The sequence below is a fragment of the Sinohyriopsis cumingii genome, chromosome 15, assembly GCF_028554795.1.
Source record: "Sinohyriopsis cumingii isolate HCF-2022 chromosome 15, ASM2855479v2, whole genome shotgun sequence".
Classification (NCBI taxonomy): Eukaryota; Metazoa; Mollusca; class Bivalvia; order Unionida; family Unionidae; genus Sinohyriopsis; species Sinohyriopsis cumingii.
In genome coordinates, this window is record NC_142975.1 from 24,841,400 (window position 1) to 24,862,206 (window position 20,807).

The window sequence follows — 20,807 nt, forward strand, 5'->3', positions numbered from 1 at the left end:
ATCAGGAATTTGTGTTAGATATTAAGGATACAAAATTTCTGTATGTATTTGGTACAGAAAGCTTTAAAGCTAAAATCACAATAACATGGAAACTTCAATGTTTAAAATAATCATGTAATTAAATTAGGTATCAATATTTGTAACTCCACCATGGAAATAGATGCCTCTGTAGTTGTACATGTTGTATTGTAAAATTGCTACCAATGTTATGTAATTTTGTGTATAAATGTGTGTAGTATTTTGATTTTATCTTTACAGAGGGATTGTTTCGCATTCATATGCAGCTGTTACATGTGTGTAATGTGCTGTTGTATAATTTAGCTGATGTACGGTTGTTCAGTACCTCTGTGATACATATTGTGTACATGAAAGCTGTAAGCTTAGGCATTCACAGGCTCAAGGAATACATACAAGTTCAGGAGAGAATTAAAGAAATTTAAAAATTTTCATTGCCTTAAGTAAAATCCTTATTACAGAAATCATTTTCACTAATTACATGTTCAGGGGTGGAAAACTGAATGCCAGGCAACATGGGTAATTAAAATTATTACTCTGATTGTTATATAAAATCTGAAGGAATGTTTTTTTTCTTGAATGCCTTCATGTTATTCTAAATTCTGGGCAAATAAGGCATTTTAGGATTCTTTAAGTCCTGGTGTTTATCATGATAGTATATATAGAGCATTACCTTAACATAGTTTGGGTTTTTTGAAATACTCCTTAAGGCATGCATAAAGTTTAAAACAAAGAATAAAAGTGTAGTCATTATTTAGCAAGACTTAAATAGATATATTAATTTTGCACAGCTGTAATTTTTGACCTTGTTATTTTAACTGCCATCAGGCTTCTTAGCATGGTCTATTCGCTCGAGTCCTAAGTAAGATGGTATGGCCTTATTTGTTATCATTTTTTAAATTTTATTTTAAAAAGTATAATATTTTACTTTCATTATGCAATTTAACAAAGGATAAGTCAACCACAATGTTAAATATTTGTTTGTATGCCACTTGTGTAGAACACTTCTTACCTATATATGTTTAGCAAGTTTGTATTTATATGGTCACATGAATTCAAATTCCAGCAGAAGCATTTATTTACAACATTGTATCTATTTTGATAAGTATGGTTGCTTTGAATTGCTAAACCATTAGCCCTACATCATTAAATGTAGCGATTTCAAGCGTAAAAGGAGACCATTTATCACTGTATAAAAAGCGTAGCTTTCCATGATGAAGACAAAGTAGATGATAACATGTACTATATTTGGTGTTAGAATGGTTGCCATATAAATAAGGTGTCTCAGTATTTTGTATGGTACCTGTGTGCATGGTCTTTATCAAATGATATGGTTAAGGAAGTGAGTGCCTACCTAAAGTAAAGCAGTTTAAACATGCACCTTTTGGTAGAATATATACTTCTTCAATTGAAGTATCCGTTAACTAACTTGCGCAAAACACTTCTAACATAAAGATATTTGAATCTGCGCAAATTATGAAACACTTTTTCCTATATGTCATTACTTGTTTTACATGACAGAAATAAAAAATTACCATCATTCTTGCCTACTGTTTTTCAAGTATCTGCAGGGTTTAGTCAGCTCTGTTGTCTTAGGGCTGAACAGAATGTCTTTCTCCTCTTCCCCCTCTGGCTCTTGCTCCATGACTTATCATTCCTTTCCCTCATAAAGGTCACTCTGACCTTGAGCTCTAGAGCAAGTTGATTTCTTCACTAGGGCAATGGGTAAACAACACTGTCACCTTGCCTGCATAGGAATCCGGAATGACTTTGTAGATACATGAGAAATAATTACTAGGTCGTCACGCGAGTGTATCTGCTACACACGTTTGATATAACAACAATTGAGTAACATAATTTTTTATGATGTGTGCTTAGTCATGAGCGAATATGGGCTCATGTATGCAGGCAAGGAGATGGGTGCTATTTACCCATGAACCTGGGTTCGAATCTCCTTAGAGTACAAATTAAAAATTCCCTAACCTGTATGATAGTATTTTATATATATATATATATATATATATATATATATATATATATATATATATATATATATATATATATGATAGTATGAACTCTATGTAACTTTTAGGGTTCTTGTTGATATTGTTTTGAATGGCTCATAAGTAGTTGATTGTAATTCTCTCAGATAAATATGAAGGCTTATATTTGTTGTATTTATATTTTGTTTTAAATGATGATGAGTATTTGACAACGTAGATTTTGTATCCTTGATGTAGACCTAACCAGTTTAGGGTTTAAAATTATTGAATCGAACATTTCATATGAAGATGTATAACTTGTACTTGTCTTTACAGGAAGTTGGAAGGATAAAGTTTGAGTTATTTGCTGATGTAGTGCCAAAAACTGCTGAAAATTTTAGGTATGTTTTCAGATAGGGATACATTTTATTCTAAATACAACAAATTGACAAATTGCAGTAAAAAAATATTCAGTCACAATTTGTCTGTTGTGATTAACCTTTGTTTTAGCAGGCAGTGATATATATATATATATATATATATATATATATATATATATATATATATATATATATATATATCTCTGGTGGCCTAAGTGGTCAGAACGTCTGCCTTGGATGCAAAAGGTCGCATGTTCAAATCCCTGTTGAGTTATACCATAGACTTAAAAAAAATGGTGCTAGCAGTTGCCTTCAGTATTAAGAGGATAGTGTTAGGACTGTTTAGCCTGGAGTCAGGAAAATGTGACTGGGTGGGTCATAATGTCACATGTCCATGGCATGGTGCACCAGTGCTAGACACTTGCACACAGCAAACATCATAGCAATGTGACTCAAATTGTTAAAGCTACTTTAAAAATCCAAACACACACACACACACACACACTCACATATATATTTCTGGCAACTTATGCAAGATTTACTTTTAACTATATTTTACAATTCAGTTTAAATTCTTAAATAGAAGTAAATATTGAAGGCAAAGATTTAGTGAAAATCTCTTTTTATTCTTCAAATACATTCTTCTAATTATGATATCTTATGAGTCAAAGGTCTCACTAGGATTTTAAAATTAGGAGTCCAGGACTCCTAACTTGGTAAAAATCAGAGTTCCACCAGCATTAGTTACAGTCCTCTCCCAGAAACAGCTTGAAGTGGCTAAACGTTCATTAAAATGCCAGGAATAAACAGACACAAAACTTTGTCAGCTTTATTTATTTGTAATCATTTATTATTTTACAAAAAAATCTATGTATTAAAAATGATATCATGTACAAATATCATATTCTTTAACTACAGTATTGTTCACTTTTGTCTATGTCGCATGTCACAAAAATTTCTGATACTTGGCTTTGGATCATATTCCTCCACACTAGGTCCCTCTTCTTTGACTCGCATCATTTGTGTTAAGGTCTCATGTTTTATGCTGGACCTTCCCTTAAGTCTTGATTTTGTTCTGCACACTGAAGCCTCTCTTGCATGTCATGGATGTCACTGGTGACACCAACACAATCACAGCTAGGACTGCAAAGTCTGGAAATCTCTGTACTCTTGAAGTAGAGTTGTACAGGCTTGTGTCAGTGTGCTGTTCAATGATTTTATGACTACCTAGCAAGCAGGTGGTCTCAAGATGTCTCATGCCTAGAAAATGTGGAACTTTGCAGATTAGAAGAACCAGTAGTTGCCACTGAGTTTATTTTTTCCACATTCTTTACACCACTGGCATATAGCTCTTGTTTGTCAATCAGAATAAATTTTGTAATCCAAGGAAAGTTTTTATTCCAAACACTAAGTCAGGCATCATGCACTTTCTTACACTTGGCTACTGTCCCATCTGAACTATCAGTTCTAGCAACTTTAGCAGAGTTCAGAATCTCATTAAAATCTTCATCAGTTTTCCATTTAACCCCAAAATACTTATCAAAATTTGCACAAGGCATTTTGTGCAAGTCTCGATGTGCCTTGATTTCGAGGTCGCATGCAATATTTATATGGCTACAATCAGAAACAAACACAATAACAGGGATCGCGCTGGGCTTCGCCAATGTTGCCAATTGAGATTTGTTTCCTAATTAGCAACAAAATATAGCATCTGGAAATATTTTTGGTAGCAACATTATTGGCTGATAAAAACTTTATACAGTCTTGGCTTTAGAGTGAAGAAGTTCAAAGACACCATGACAGGTCTCCACAGATTTGGATATAAAAATGCACTTGAATCTATTGTTACAATATTTGTTTAAAATCCTTGTTTCATATTGACAAACCAACCAAACAGTGCCAAACATAAGAACATAGTTATAAACATAATGCTTATGTTTTTAAATTAAGATATAATGCTACTACTTCTTTAAAAATATCAAAATTTCAGGCAGTTCTGTACAGGTGAATATAAGAAGGATGGTGTGCCTATAGGATACAAAGGGACATCATTTCACAGGTAGGTTGGTGTGCCTATACAAAGGGATATCATGTCACAGGTAGGATGGTGTGCCTATACAAAGTGATATCATTTCACAGGTAGGATGATGTACCTATACAAAGGGACATCATTGTACAGGTAGGATGGTGTGCCTATACAAAGGGACATCATTTCACAGGTAGGATGGTGTGCCTATACTAAGGGACATCATCACAGGTAGGATGGTGTGCCTATACAAAGGGACATCATTTCACAGGTAGGATGGTGTGCCTATACTAAGGGACATCATTTCACAGGTAGGATATGAACATTTCAATGAAAGATATATTGGCTTCAAACATTTTATGAATTTGCATGTTCAGTATACCTGACACAGTATGTGGAATAAACAAGCCATCATTTGAAAGCTAAACCTCTCTTACAGAACAAATTGCATAGATGAGGTGGTATTGTACTGCTTGCATACAAGACACATGCCATGCATAATACCTCCTGTGAGGGTGAATCTCATCAGAATGCATACCTGCCAATTTCCACTGACAGTAGGATTTGTTCATATTGAGTTTATTGACTTCCTGTAAGACAAAATGTTTCATGTGAAATTTAAAACTTTCCGATGATGTTGACCTAGAGAAAATCTTGAGGTTTTTTAAGAATGTGGTTTATGTAACAGATGTTGACCTTGTATTTTAAGGATTTTATATTTCTTTCGTTTTGCTTAAATTATCTACCATTTAAAGAATGTTATATCTGATTGAAAATATTTTATATCCCATTTAAAGAATTTTATATCCCATTTAAAGTATTTTATATCCCATTTGAAGAATCTTATATCCCATTTAAAGAATTTTTTATCCCATTTAAAATATTGTAACACCCAAGTTATTTTGAATGTTAACATATTGTGCTTATTCAGATTATCCTTGTAAAATGTTTTGTTATTTTTACCATTACGTTTATAGAAGTTGACTTTTAGGCAGTACTTTATAGCTGGAATTATGCTAATGTGCCTATATATTCTCTACCATACCATTTTGCCTACACGAACCAAAAGGGAAAGTCCATTACTTTAGATTTATGTTTGTATTACATCAACTTTTAGTAACATCTGTAGTTCTGTTACTTGTTACTTGTGGTTATAACAAAGAGTTTTCAGTTGAACAAAATTGTTTTTTGTGTTGAGGTATTTTCACAATAAAGTGTCAAATACATTTGGTATCCCCTGTACTGCCAGACCTGTAGTAACATAAGATGCATTGTTGTTGTCCATATGTATGTCTTGAAATTTTACATAGTTCATCATGGGCATAGGTAGGTGACATGGTTCCATTTTCAGATTATTAAAGCAATATTTCTATTTAAAAAAAATCAAATTTATGAACTATTTTAAGATAAAGAGTATGTGCACACTTGTGGAAAAAAATCATGTGAGATAAATGTTGTATGCACACACACACACATATATATTTCCCACTGTTGTAACACTTTCTCAGTATTTTGGGACTTGAGACTTTTGGGTTCGCAATTCATGCATACATGTTTTGCAAACACGAGTCAGTATTTTGCAAGTAATTTTATTTGGGTGAAATTCTGGGAATACCACTTTGGACACCAAAAATTTCAATCAGTATTCAGTTTGTTTTATTCCAAAGCATTTGTTGTTGTTGTTGTTGTTCTAGGGTTTAACGCCATTTTTCAGCACAAGATAGGCCATATATGGCGGCCAGTATAACTGGTGGAGGAAGAACCCTGGCCAAAGCATTTGTACTACATAAATTATATTATCATAGTGCATGGGGAAGTAATCACATTGAAATATTGGAAATTAGATTTGTGACCAGTGACAGAATATGTAGTGGAGGGGATACAGTGTCTGTCCATCCATAGGCAAGGTATATGACTGACTCTTCTGAAAACACCTAATCTTACAGATTTTAATGGATCGCCATGAAACATTGGAAACATTATGATCATCTGTTAAATGTGCATATCAACAAATCACTATGCTCCTGATTTTTTTAAATACAGTGAATTTCTTTTTCTACACTGAGCCTGATGTTGTCCTTGACAGAAGCTTGTCAGAGACCAATCACTCTCTAAATTAAGAGTTATTTCCCTTCATGTCTTTCAGTTGAATGCTGTGTAAGACAGAATCTTGTGAAATCAAGTTGTCTTACAGATTATAGTCCTAGACTAGAAAAGTTTGTGAAGACATTTCTCTGGCAACTGTTAGCACAAGTTTGTTATCACTGCTGTTCCAAAAGTACTGTGCGGATTACCAGAAAATGTACAAATACATTAATCCCAAGGTCTAGTTGGCCCTAAGTGAAAACGGTGCTATTCAGACATCTAGTATGGTCACCATGGTAACCATAATGAAAATCATATTTCTGCTACTCCTGAATAGATGGTCATGTACAAATGGAGTTGCAACTAAATGACTATAATGTCTAGTTGGTTTTAAACAAAAAATGTTGCTGATGTGACATCCAATAAGGTTGCCATGATTGCCATTTTAAAACTTATTATCATTGCTTCTTGTGAAAGGATGGTCATATTCACTAGGTGTTTCCCCAACAAAAGACTTTTATTATGCCAGGACAAACTTAGGCTTATATGCAACGTGCTCTGTTTACTGCGAGATGTGGTGTTTGTGACTGTACAATACATTCCTTCATTAACCTGAGAAATGTGTTGTAAAAGAAAGTTCCTACTTAACATTAACTCAACTTAACTTTAGGAATCCTGTTCCCTAGAAGAATTATCTATTTTTCAACAAGTCCACGTAAATCAGAAAGACATTACACTCATTTCAAAACATCCTGACTATGCAGCACACACATTAACAGAGAAATATGATTGGCTTCAAAGGGTAATACTTCAATATCACCCATGTTGGTTCATGATGTTACCTTTTGAGCCAATTGTATTTTGTTGAATTGCAATGCAGAAAAGTGAATGATAGCTGTATGAATAGAAAAATATCTCAGGAGTAAAACCAGCCATAGATTATGGCCATGTACCATCAAAGAGAGATAGCGGAAGGAGAGCGAAATTTTGTCACTGTCTGTGATTTTTTTCTTCTCCATTAGGTTGTTGCTTCTTTTGAGTGTTAAGCTCGCGTTGGGCACCTGTGGATTGAACCTGGAACCATAGAGATGCAAAGTGAATATGTTACCACTGTACCACTTAACCCATGTTAAATAATATTCAATCTGATTAGCAGTGATTTACCATATCAAATATGTTGCTGTGACCTTTGTTCTCTTTAATTTCTTTGACAGCTGCCCTCATTTTTCATTTTGAACAAATGTAAACGCTTTAAAATTAATAGATAGTGAATGGCCATATGAGTTACTGGACAGCCCTGTATCTGTCATGTGTCATTTATCATCTGTCCTGTACCTCTATCAACAGTTGCTTCTTACCATTTTGGAGTCCATGTCTGTGATCTATTTTCAATCCACTTAGAATATGGGTTTATATAATTCAAATCTTTGATGAATTTGATAATGAGGTAGATCTATGCATCAGATTGGTTAACCTTGCTAACAGTGGAAGCCATATTTTTTATCTGATCTGGATAAAACTTAGAATGTATGAACTTATCAATAAGATCTCAGAGAATTTTAATAATGAGCAAGATCCACACACACACACACACACACACACACACACACACACACTAGAGGTTATATTAATTAGGTGGGGGTGTTACCCATCTAGAGGTCATATTAATTAGGTGAGGTTGTTACCCATCTAGAGGTCATATTTCTGATCTGATTTGATTAAACTTGGAATATAAACTTTTATCATTTAAATCTTAAACAAGTTCAGTAATGAGTGAAATCCATAGATATTATAGGTGATCATGCATTTGGTCACCTGAGTTGTTACCTCTTTTGAAAGCTGCATTTCTGATCTGACTTAAAATATTCCTTTATTGTTAAGATCTTGGATATTTTTGATAAAAAGTGTGATATTGTATCTGATTTGCTGACCTTTTGTGTGTTCTGGAGGTGCTAATTTTGATCAGTCTTGGAATATATGATCTTGGACAAGATTAAAAGCAACGGGCCCCATGTATATTACTGAGTTAAATTATTATCTGGTTGACATAGCAGTTGCCACTCTTGAAGCCATATTTGTGATCTGATGACTGCACTTTCATCCTCTCAGGATGTAGAGACTATATTTCTCATCCAGTTTTATAAAATTTAGTAAATCAGTTTAAATTATGAAGAGCTTGAATGACTTTGATTATGACAAGAGACTGTGCATGTTAATGATATCATTGTCTTTAGAATAATTGTATATCAAAATATAAAGTGTTGGAGATTGGTTACACAGGTTTTTTTTCAACACGAGCCTGCTTAGTAAAATGGTCAATGTTAGGTGAGTGATATCAGGCTTACATTTTTATAATAGTAGCGTTGCTTGAAGATGCAAACTGATTGAAAACTTTGATTTTTCAGGGTCATCAAAGATTTCATGGTTCAAGGAGGAGATTTTGTGAATGTGAGTAGTTTGCCTTTGTAGCGGAAAGGTTGAAAGACTGGATGCAATTAGGTCTGACACAGCCTTCTAATAATACTGTGGCTAGAACCAGCTACGGTTGTTGGTTCTAATGTCTCAGTTGGTAAAGAAGCTAGATAGGTTTAGAGGTCCAGAGTTGAGCCCCTGGCTAGTCAGTGGTTACATATATTTTGTTATTCAAACCAGTTAAAGATTTGCAATAGTAGCATGATAATGTAGATTTTACACTGGATGAAAAAATGTAGTTTTCCCAGGGTTAAACCCCTTGTAAATTCCCCATAACTTTTATTCCATTGGAAAATGTTTGCATACACATGTAGCTTTGATTGTAGTCCACATGTCAAAGTGGAAGACAATGCCATGAGTTGTGAACCTCAATGCTGTGAGCTCACAGACAGATTGATTTAAGCTGACAACTACATATTTGAATTTTACTGAATATAAATCAGTTACCTGTTTTGGGTCACTAGTATCCTAGTTCCATATCTCTGTGCAGAGTCAGTGCAATTTTCAACCTCAACACCATTTTGAACCTGCCATGGAAATAATTATACATGTATCTTCAATCTACACTGAGTACAGTGTGGCATTAGTGTTCAGACAATTTTGGGCAACAACAAGAATTTTCTGATAGACATATATTCATGACTGTAACCATAATGAAATTTATTTTTTCTGATACCACCAGACACACCAGTTACTATCAAAATGGCTCTGAAAATTCAAGTTGGTGTACCTGTGTTAGTTGCCATAGTTGTTCCAGCCACACCAAGGCCAATGATTGTTTCTGCATTGAGTCCACAAATAGCTGCCATGACAACACACATTTATATTTTGCAAGCAAAACACTTGTTCCACTTCGATTATTTTTTCATTTCAGTAGGAGGATCCATTAGGGTTTTTTTGTTAATATTGTCATCAGGAAGTACAATAGCTCAATAGTCAGGCTGTGTTTGGGTGCAACACACACAAACACTTCTAACCAGTTACCTTTCTTTACTAGTACAGCTGCATTCAGTCATATAAAATATCTGTCTCTGGCGATTGTATGTACCATGGGCTTGCCACCGTGTTTGCTTAAAACTAACTGAATTACGCTCCTGCTTTGTGTTCTTAACAGTAAGTCTCATATTTGTCCAAGAAGTGTTATATGGACCCGTGTGTCATTGTTGAATAACAGTCAAAATCTTTCGCTTCTTAGTTGAGTCAGTGTTGGTTTAGCATAATCAACTCCAAATTTTGTTTGGGTGGATTTGTCTGTGAATTCCACTTCATCGTTATAGAAACAATTCCAGGGTGTTTTCATGCCTAATGGTGTAGTATTCTTTTGGATGCTTTCACATGCCGATATCATGATTCCAGACTGACTTAAAGTTTGTATTAAGACCAATGATCAATTTCTATTTGACCATTAGCAGCAAAATAATATTTGACAGTCTAGTAACCCTCATTTCATGCAGATATTGGTCAACAAGTGTAAGCTGATTGAACACCTCTAAGCATCGTCTTGACATGTCTGTTCAGAATCAATCATGTATATGTAATAGTAAATGTTAAATAGAAATGCCAGTGATGGTTCATTACCCACTTGCATAGATGTCAAGTCCTTTAAACCGAATTCATCTCCAGCAGTGAATGGTAACAATACCGAATATGTGAAAGATTCTTGAAGTAGTGAAATTGGTCAGGGAACCAGACTAACTTTACAGCAGCACATCAGATGCTTTAAACTGCACCTATTTGTTCATGTGAAGTGTCTGCTTGATCAAACTTGATTATAATTTTTTTTAAAAAAAATGGCGTCTAGTATGCATTGCATGTTTAAGACGAAATGGAAAATAAGCCCCTTGAAACATGTTAATAATCAACACAGGAAAAATAAAAATAAATATTCAGATTCTTGTGAATAAAAGCTGGAAGGAGAACAGTTATGTTTATTGGACATAATGTGCCAATTTTAGTATGACTCGTGGTGGGAAATATTGTCATGTGAAATGGAAAAAGAATTTCCAGGAATTACATCAAGTTGAGAGACAGCAACAAGCCATTGAGCTGCATAGGGTTTGGAACTAAAGTTTGTGCACTGTACTAGTGGTAAATAAAGTTTACAAACTTTTCAGTTGAACATAATGTTTATCGTCACTGCACGTTCCGCATACCAAACTTTTAATTACATTTGCTAGCTTTACAATAGCAGTTTATATTTTGTTACACGTTACTGAAAACTAGTCAAACTTACGGAATAAAAATCAACTGCCTTACTGTGACGGACTAGTCAGGGTCAGCAGGTCTGACACATTAGTATTGCACTTGTATGATGGCAATCATTTAACAATCTGGATATGGTAAACCCTAGAGCCAGCTGAGATGAACAAATATGATCATGACCCCCACACCTTTAAGATATGAGTTTTTGACCATCAGTGCTATCCACATCAGAAAAAAAACAAGTCGACACTTGCTATGCCATGTTTTTTCTGCTTTTTTTTCTGGTTAATATTTTATTAAATGGCCTCCATACAGTTACTATTGGTGAGGGTATGTTGGTTGCTGCATTGGCATCGTCTGTATTTTTTTATAAAGGCTATTGACATGCAAGTTTTTTTTTAATAAAGACTGTTTACACACATAAAGGCTATGACAAGCAAAGGGTATTGTATAAGGCAGGGTTCACACGGTCTTTGAAGGTCTTCGACATTTAGGGAAAAATGAGGTAGCATTTGCAAGGCCTTGAAAGTTTGGGAAAATTGAGCAGATTACCCTGAGGTCTTTAATAGTCTTTGAAAATTGAAATAAACCCAGACATTTTAATTTCTTTCCATAATCACAAATAAAATTGTCCAAGGTTGTTAGATTCGAATGTAATAGAGTTTTCCTGGTTTCTTTCTGTTGATGACCCGTTCAGTTTCATTTCATCATTAAACAATATTGTAGAATTTTGCATTTGTTGTTTTCTCATATAAAATAACTTGTATAAAAAATGTTAGTGAAAATAGGTCTTGGAAATCTAAGCTTGTGGTCTTTGAAAGTTTGGGAAAAGTGATTGAATTTATCATTTAAAATTCTGTATGATCCCTGTAAAGGTTATTGACACACAAGGGATTTTTGTAAAGGCTATTGACATGCAAAGGTTTTTGATTCCCTCTTTCTATGTGAGTTTGGCCAGATTTTTTGCAAGGCACCTAGTAGCTTGAAAATAATGTCATGATATCCACTTTGGATATTGCAGATTTCCAGTTTTGTCTTCTCATTTGGGTCAGTGCTAACAACAGCTCAGTTGCTCAGCTCATTTGGTGGCAGTCTTGGTGAGATCCACATCGATGCTACATCATGTGGCTGCGCTTCACTGTCTGTAAATGTCAACAGGCATTTCATACATACTTCAAGTGATAATGTAAAATCAACGGTGCTTGCAGGATCAGGCTTCCCTTGAGTGCATTCAGTGTTTGAACAGCAAGATGTCCACTTAGTTAGCCATCTGTTTGAGTTTCCAGTGCTAGCATTGAAGACCCAGTGGCCATCATCCAGCCACCATGTAAATAATTAATGATTACACATGTCAGTACAAACCCATATGAGTCAAATTACAAAATAATGATCAGGTGTTACCACATATATAACTCAAGTCCATTTGTCAATTCCAGGTTAACGGTTCCAGTTTCTCATGTATGGGGGATTGTTGACACATGTGTATCCTGCAGAAAACACTTGAAAAGCTTGACTTAGTCATAACGAGAAAACAAAAATTGGTCAGTGGACATTATTCTATGGCAGCCAAAGGCAAGGCCACAATTGAATAATCAGTTTTTCTTTTTTATGCAGCTTTACACCACATTTTCACAGCCATCCTAGAAGTGTGTTTTGATTGGCCCTAATGCAGCTTTCCAACACCTTTTTCAGAGCCATGCTAGAAGTGTGTTCTGATTGCCCCTAATGCAGCTTTCCACCACATTTTTCAGAGCCATCTTAGAAGTGTGTTTTGATTTCCCCAAATGCAGCTTTCCACCACCTTTTTCAGAGCCATCCTAGAAGAGTGTTGAGATTGCCCCTAATGCAGCTTTCCACCACTTTTTTCAGAGCCATGCTAGAAGTGTGTTCTGATTGCCCCATATGCAGCTTTCCACCATTTTTTTCATAGACATCCTAGAAGTGTGTTTTCACTGCCCCTAATGTAGCTTTCCACCACTTTTTTCAGAGCCATCCTAGAAGTGTGTTTTGATTGCCCCAAATGCAGTTTTCCACCATTTTTTTTCACAGCCGTCCTAGAATGTGTTGTGATTGCCCCTAATGCAGGTTTCCACCACTTTTTTCAGAGCCATCATAGAAGTGTGTTGTGATTGCCATTGTGCAGCTTTCCACCACTTTTTTCAGAGCCATGCTAGAAGTGTGTTCTGATTGTCCAATATGCAGCTTTCCACCACTTTTTTCAGAGCCATCCTAGGAGTGTGTTCTGATTGCCCCTAATGCAGCTTTCTACCATTTATTTTCAGAGCCATCCTAGAAGTGTGTGTGAGTGCCCCTAATGCAGGTTTCCACCACTTTTTTCAGAGCCATCCTAGAAGTATGTTCTGATTGCCCCAATGAAACTTTCCACCACTTTTTCAGAGCCATCGTAAAAGTGTGTTTTGATTGCCCCAATGTAGCTTTCCACCATTGTTTTCAGAGCCATCCTAAAAGTGTTTTGTGATTGCCCCATGTGCAGCTTTCAACCATTTTTTTCAGAGCCATCCTGGAAGTATGTTCTGATGCCCCTAATGCAGCTTTCCACCATTGTTTTCGGAGCCATCCAAAAAGTGTGTTGTGATTGCCCCTAATGTAGCTTTCCACCACTTTTTTCAGAGCCATCCTAGAAGTGTTTTGATTGCCCATAATGCAGCTTTCCACCACTATTTTCAGAGCCATCCTAGAAGTATGTTCTAATGCAGCTTTCCACCACCTTTTCAGAGCCATCCTAGAAGTATGTTCTAATGCAGCTTTCCACCACTTTTTTCAGAGCCATCCTAGAAGTGTGTTCTGATTGCCCCATATGCAGCTTTCCACCACTCTTTCAGAGCCATTCTATAAGTGTGTTCTGATTGCCCCAATGTAGCTTTCCACCACTTTTTTCAGAGCCATCCTAGAAGTGTATTGTGATTGACCCTAATGCAGCTTTCCACCACTTTTTCAGAGCCATCCTAGAAGTATGTTCTAATGCAGCTTTCCACCACTTTTTTCAGAGCCATCCTAGAAGTGTGTTCTGATTGCCCCTAATGCAGCTTTCCACCATTGTTTTCGGAGCCATCCTATAAAGTGTGTTGTGATCGCCCAAAATGCAGCTTTCCACCACTTTTTTCAGAGCCATCCTAGAAGTGTTTTGATTGCCCATAATGCAGCTTTCCACCACTATTTTCAGAGCCATCCTAAAAGTGTGTTGTGATTAACCATAATGCAGCTTTCCACCACTTTTTTCAGAGCCATCCTAGAAGTGTGTATGATTGCCCCTAATGCAGCTTTTCACCACTTTTTTCAGAGCCATCCTAGAAGTATGTTCTGATTGCCCCTAATGTAGCTTTCCACCACATTTTTCAGAGCCATCCTAGAAGTGTGTTTTGATTGCCCCTAATGTAGCTTTCCACCATTGTTTTCAGAGCCATCCTAAAAGTGTGTGTGATTGCCCCTAATGCAGCTTTCCACCATTTTTTTCAGAGCCGTCCTAGAAGTATGTTCTGATTGCCCCTAATGCAGCTTTCCACCATTGTATTCAGAGCCATCCTGAAAGTGTGTTGTGATTGCCCACAATGTAGCTTTCCACCACTTTTTCACAGCCATCCTAGAAGTGTGTTCTGATTGCCCCTAATGCAGCTTTCCACCACTTTTTCAGAGCCATCCTAGAAGTGTGTTTTGATTACCCATAAAGCAGCTTTCCACCACCTTTTTCAGAGCAATCCTAGAAGTGTGTTTTGATTGCCCATAATGCAGCTTTCCACTACTATTTTCAGAGCTATCCTATAAGTGTGTTGTGATTACCCCATATGCAGCTTTCCACCACTTTTTTCAGAGCCATCCTTGAAGTATGTTCTGATTGTCCCAATGTAGCTTTCCACCACTTTTTCAGAGCCATCGTAGAAGTGTGTTGTGTTTGCCCCATATGCAGCTTTCCACCACTTTTTTCAGAGCCATCGTAGAAGTGTGTTGTGATTGCCCCATATGCAGCTTTCCACCACTTTTTTCAGAACCATCCTAGAAGTATGTTCTAATGCAGCTTTCCACCACTTTTTTCAGAGCCATCCTAGAAGTATGTTCTAATGCAGCTTTCCACCACTTTTTTCAGAGCCATCCTAGAAGTGTGTTGTGATTGCCCCTAATGTAGCTTTCCACCACTTTTTTCAGAGCCATCCTAGAAGTGTGTTTTGATTGTCCCTAATGCAGCTTTCCACCACTCTTTCAGAGCCATCCTATAAGTGTGTTCTGATTGCCCCTAATGTAGCATTCCACCACTTTTTTCAGAGCCATCCTAGAAGTGTGTTGTGATTGACCCTAATGCAGCTTTCCACTACTTTTTCAGAGCCATCCTAGAAGTATGTTCTAATGCAGCTTTCCACCACTTTTTCAGAGCCATCCTAGAAGTATGTTCTAATGCAGCTTTCCACCACTTTTTTCAGAGCCATCCTAGAAGTGTGTTCTGATTGCCCCTAATGCAGCTTTCCACCACTCTTTCAGAGCCATCCTATAAGTGTGTTCTGATTGCCCCTAATGTAGCTTTCCACCACTTTTTTCAGAGCCATCCTAGAAGTGTGTTGTGATTGACCCTAATGTAGCTTTCCACCACTTTTTCAGAGCCATCCTAGAAGTATGTTCTAATGCAGCTTTCCATCACTTTTTCAGAGCCATCCTAGAAGTATGTTCTAATGCAGCTTTCCACCACTTTTTCAGAGCCATCCTAGAAGTATGTTCTAATGCAGCTTTCCACCACTATTTTCAGAGCCATCCTAGAAGTATGTTCTAATACAGCTTTCCACCATTATTTTCAGAGCCATCCTAGGAGTATGTTGTGATTGACCCTAATGCAGCTTTCCACCACTATTTTCAGAACCATCGTAGAAGTGTGTTGTGATTGCCCCATATGCAGCTTTCCACCACTTTTTTCAGAGCCATCCTAGAAGTATGTTCTAATGCAGCTTTCCACCACATTTTTCAGAGCCATCCTAGAAGTGTGTTTTCACTGCCCCTAATGTAGCTTTCCACCACTTTTTTCAGAGCCATCCTAGAAGTGTGTTTTGATTGCCCCTAATGCAGCTTTCCCCACTCTTTCAGAGCCATCCTATAAGTGTGTTTTGATTGCCCCCAATGTAGCTTTCCACCACTTTTTTCAGAGCCATCCTAGAAGTGTGTTGTGATTGACCCTAATGCAGCTTTCTACGACTTTTTCAGAGCCATCCTGGAAGTATGTTCTAATGCAGCTTTCCACCACTTTTTTCAGAGCCATCCTAGAAGTGTGTTCTGATTGCCCCATATGCAGCTTTCCACCACTCTTTCAGAGCCATCCTATAAGTGTGTTCTGATTGCCCCTAATGTAGCTTTCCACCACTTTTTTCAGAGCCATCCTAGAAGTGTGTTGTGATTGACCCTAATGCAGCTTTCCACCACTTTTTCAGAGCCATCCTAGAAGTATGTTCTAATGCAGCTTTCCACCACTTTTTTCAGAGTCATCCTAGAAGTGTGTTCTGATTGCCCCTAATGCAGCTTTCCACCACTCTTTCAGAGCCATCCTATAAGTGTATTCTGATTGCCCCTAATGTAGCTTTCCACCACTTTTTTCAGAGCCATCCTAGAAGTGTGTTGTGATTGACCCTAATGCAGCTTTCCACCACTTTTTCAGAACCATCCTAGAAGTATGTTCTAATGCAGCTTTCCACCACTTTTTCAGAGCCATCCTAGAAGTATGTTCTAATGCAGCTTTCCACCACTTTTTCAGAGCCATCCTAGAAGTATGTTCTAATGCAGCTTTCCACCACTATTTTCAGAGCCATCCTAGAAGTATGTTCTGAATGCCCCTAATGCAGCTTCTTTTGCATCCACAAGAGTGAGAGCGAAATATTGCATAACACTCATCTGCATTTGCACCATCTCTGATAATGTTTTTGTTACAGGGGGATTTTTATTCAGTTTTGCTTCCTTCAGCTCGTTAAATTGTCTTGACATTAGACATAAGGGGATATGATTAGTTAATCTTGTTGGAGAAATGCTCATTGTGAGCCCATAGTTTTTATTTTACAAGCATTATTTTCTACAACCAACCTAAATTCATGATAAGACTTTTTTTTAATGTGTTGTTCAATTGCAAGATTGAAAACTACAAGTTTTGCACAGATAAGTAAATGACCGTCATTTGGCCATGTGACCCCTGCAACAACAGAATCTTATCAGAGAGGGTCATAGCAATGCATCTGTACTCTGGGTTGCTGACATTTCCTCCTACATATGCTTCAAAGTATATGTTCACTGCAGACTACTTAATCAAGTAATACAGATGAATCTTTTGGGGGAAATCTACAAGCCTGTGTCAACATTGTGGTTTTGTTCCATGTATTTCAGTAATACACATGCACAAGTTGATTATTATCAGAGTTAAGCAAAATGTTTTTTGTTGATTCTTCCTGACCAGTTAGACCGCTCTGGTGGCCTAGTGGTTAGAGCATCTGCCTGAGATGCGGAAGGTCGTGGGTTCGATCCCCAGCTGAGTCATACCAGAGACTTACAAAAATGGTACAGATAGCTGCCTCTCTTGGCGTTCAGCATTAAGAGGTTAGTGTTAGGACTGGTCAGCCTTGTGTCAGGATAATGCGACTGGGTGGGACATCATGCTGCATGTCTGTGTCATGATGCCTCAGTGCTAGACATCACTATAAACTGCCACATTGCAGACATTGTAGCGATATGACTGAAACAATTGTTAAAGCTGCGTTAAAAATCCAAATCACATCACACATCACTAAACCATAAATATGCTATTTCTTAACAATAAGGGTCCAATTCTAAACCACAAATATGCTATTTCCTAGCAACAACAGTCCAAATTCTTGACCACAAATATGCTGTTTCTTAACAATAACAGTCCAATTCTAAACCACAAATATGCTATTTCCTAACAACAACAGTCCAAATTCTTGACCACAAATATGCTGTTTCTTAACAATAACAGTCCAATTCTAAACCACAAATATGCTATTTCTTAACAATAACAGTCCAATTCTAACCATAAATATGCATTTTCTTAACAACAACAGTCCAATTCTAAGCCACAAATATGCTATTTCTTAGCAATAACAGTCCAATTCTACACCACAAATATGCTATTTCTTAGCAATAACCGTCCAATTCTAAACCACAAATATGCTATTGCTTAACAATAACAGTCTAATTCTAAACCACAACAATCCAATAATAAACCATAAATATGCTATTTCTTAACAATAACAGTCCAATTCTAACCATAAACCATAAATATGCTATTTCTTAAAAATAACAATCCAATTGTAAACCACAACTATGCTATTTCTTAACAATAACAGTCTAATTCTAAACTGCAAATGTGAGGTCTCTGCACAGATAACATTTTGTCCATGACCATTCATTGTTTTGTTTGTATCATAAGTCGGGTGGTTCATCAAAGAGCATATTATATTACAATATTATTATCAAAATAGGGCCAGCTGTCTTTTCTCTGCATTGCTGTAGATTGTTTTGCATTTCTTTTCAAAGTCATTGAGCACAGATGATGTGATTCCCATATTAATGCTAAGTGCAGTGATTCTAGCTATCTTCACTGGTTTAAATATCTTTGATGTCATCTTTGTACATGTCGGAGTATATGCTGACTTTGGCTGTCTTTGCTCACCTTTGATTTGGTTAACAGTGATTGAAAGTTTTCTTATCATTCAATAACTTTTCTGGTGTTTTATGATATTCTTCACCAAGTTTTTGTCATGCTTACTCCAACTCGCATGGCATACAGTCACAGATACACACGTAAAACAAATTTCCAGTGAGGAAAGAAAAGTTATGTGAATCTATTAGGGGTTTGAGCCTGTGAAATTGGTCATGTGATCACATTTCTATTTTATAGTTAGCTTGATATAAATCAAATCTACTCACATATGTTAAACATATGATAGAAATAAAATGGTTGAATCAAGTGACTTAAGAATAAAACTTTCTATTTGATATTATTTGTGAAGGGATGGTAATTAGAAATATGCTGCATAAAAGGCCATAGCATGGCAAATGTCATTCTTGCATAGGGTGTAAATGATTTTCAAGATTCATGACTAAAAACATTTTAAAAATATTCTCATAATGTCAGATATTTCCAAAAATTAAAACCACTCTCAAGAAATAAATAATAAAATGATGTAAACTTTTTTCACAGATACAGCTAACTCCCAACTTATGCGATGGTTGCATTCCCAAGAGTTGTTGCATAACATGAAATCTTGTAACTGAGATTTTTTTTTCTCACTCCCTTTAACTTTCATTGAAAAGTATATAAAAGTATATAAAACAATTAACTTTAATACCATTTATTTTAGCCATTTAAGACTCCTAATTTTTTTGTTTTAAACATAAAAATTCTTTAGTTTTAGTCTTTACAAAATAAAATTTAAATAAAAAACTTCATGGAATTCCGTTAATGCGAAATTTGCATAAGTCAGCTGATATCTGTGTTAATGAAACAAGAATTTCAAATGAATACATTAGTATTTTGCATTCTAGTGTCAAGATCTAATAACCTAGTTTTCTGCGCTGTGCTGCATGCACGTTGCAATTTTTCCATATGCAGCTTCTTTTGTAAGTGCTGTTCCAAACTCTTCCAACCGCAATTACTGTAATTATACATATATTTGCTGCAAAAATTGAGAAATTATTGTGACTTCATTACGATGTGAACACTGACTTGCACATGAAATAACTTCAACGTCAATAGTATTGGAGAACAAATTCATGTGGCTATAAATATTGTGGAATTATTGAAGTAAAGTTGAACATTTTTGGTAAGATTTTTAGTTTTTCAAATGGTTATTTTGGTTTATTTTATGATCATAAGTTGCACCAGGAGCAGTTTTTTATGAGTGTAAAATGCGTTTTTGAGCAAAGTATGAAATTGCCTTACATACAAACCGCTCCCAGCTGTAAGCCTATGTTGAGTTTCAGATTGGTTCAAATAAATAGCATCAAAAAAAGTAACTCCTATTCACAAATCAGGTTCTAAGGATGATGCTGATAACTACCGACCAATTTCAGTACTACCAAACTTGTCAAAATTGATTGAAAAACATGTCCATGACTCATTCATGTCATATTTAACCAAACACTTGCTGTTACACCCTAATCAATCAGGCTTTAGACAGAACCATTCCTGTGAGACTGCCTTGATCTCCCTAACGGATAAATGGCTTCAAGCACTTGACCAAGGTAGAATAATAGGAACTGTATTTGTAGATTTCAGGAAAGCTTTTGACATGGTGGATCATGAAATCCTTTTGAAGAAACTGAAAATCTACCAGTGTGATGAAAGAACAATTAGATGGTTTACTTCATACTTAAATGAGAGAACACAACATGTTTACATAAATAATGTTCTGTCTGAACCTGAAACAGTTAGATATGGAGTACCACAAGGCTCAATTCTAGGTCCACTACTATTCATTTTATTTATTAATGACCTACCACTTTTACTAAGAGACTCAATAACATCTACAGATCTCTATGCAGATGACACAACATTGTCAGACATCCAAAACACAAAGCATGAGCTCGAAATTTCTTTACAGAATGCCCTAAACAAACTGGAAAACTGGTGCACATGTAATGGCA

General features: G+C 36.1%; 1 protein-coding gene across 2 annotated transcripts in view; it reads left to right on the forward strand.

Moving 5' to 3' along the window:
• LOC149781429 (peptidyl-prolyl cis-trans isomerase H-like) overlaps nt 1-20,807 on the forward strand; it is a 45,467-nt gene that overhangs the window by 11,604 nt on the left and 13,056 nt on the right. For both annotated transcript variants that reach the window (XM_089935514.1, XM_089935513.1), the window contains exons 2-4: nt 2,334-2,398; nt 4,368-4,436; nt 8,894-8,936. In XM_089935514.1, coding sequence (XP_089791640.1) covers nt 2,334-2,398; nt 4,368-4,436; nt 8,894-8,936 — 177 coding nt within the window. The remainder of the gene's footprint in view (nt 1-2,333; nt 2,399-4,367; nt 4,437-8,893; nt 8,937-20,807) is intronic.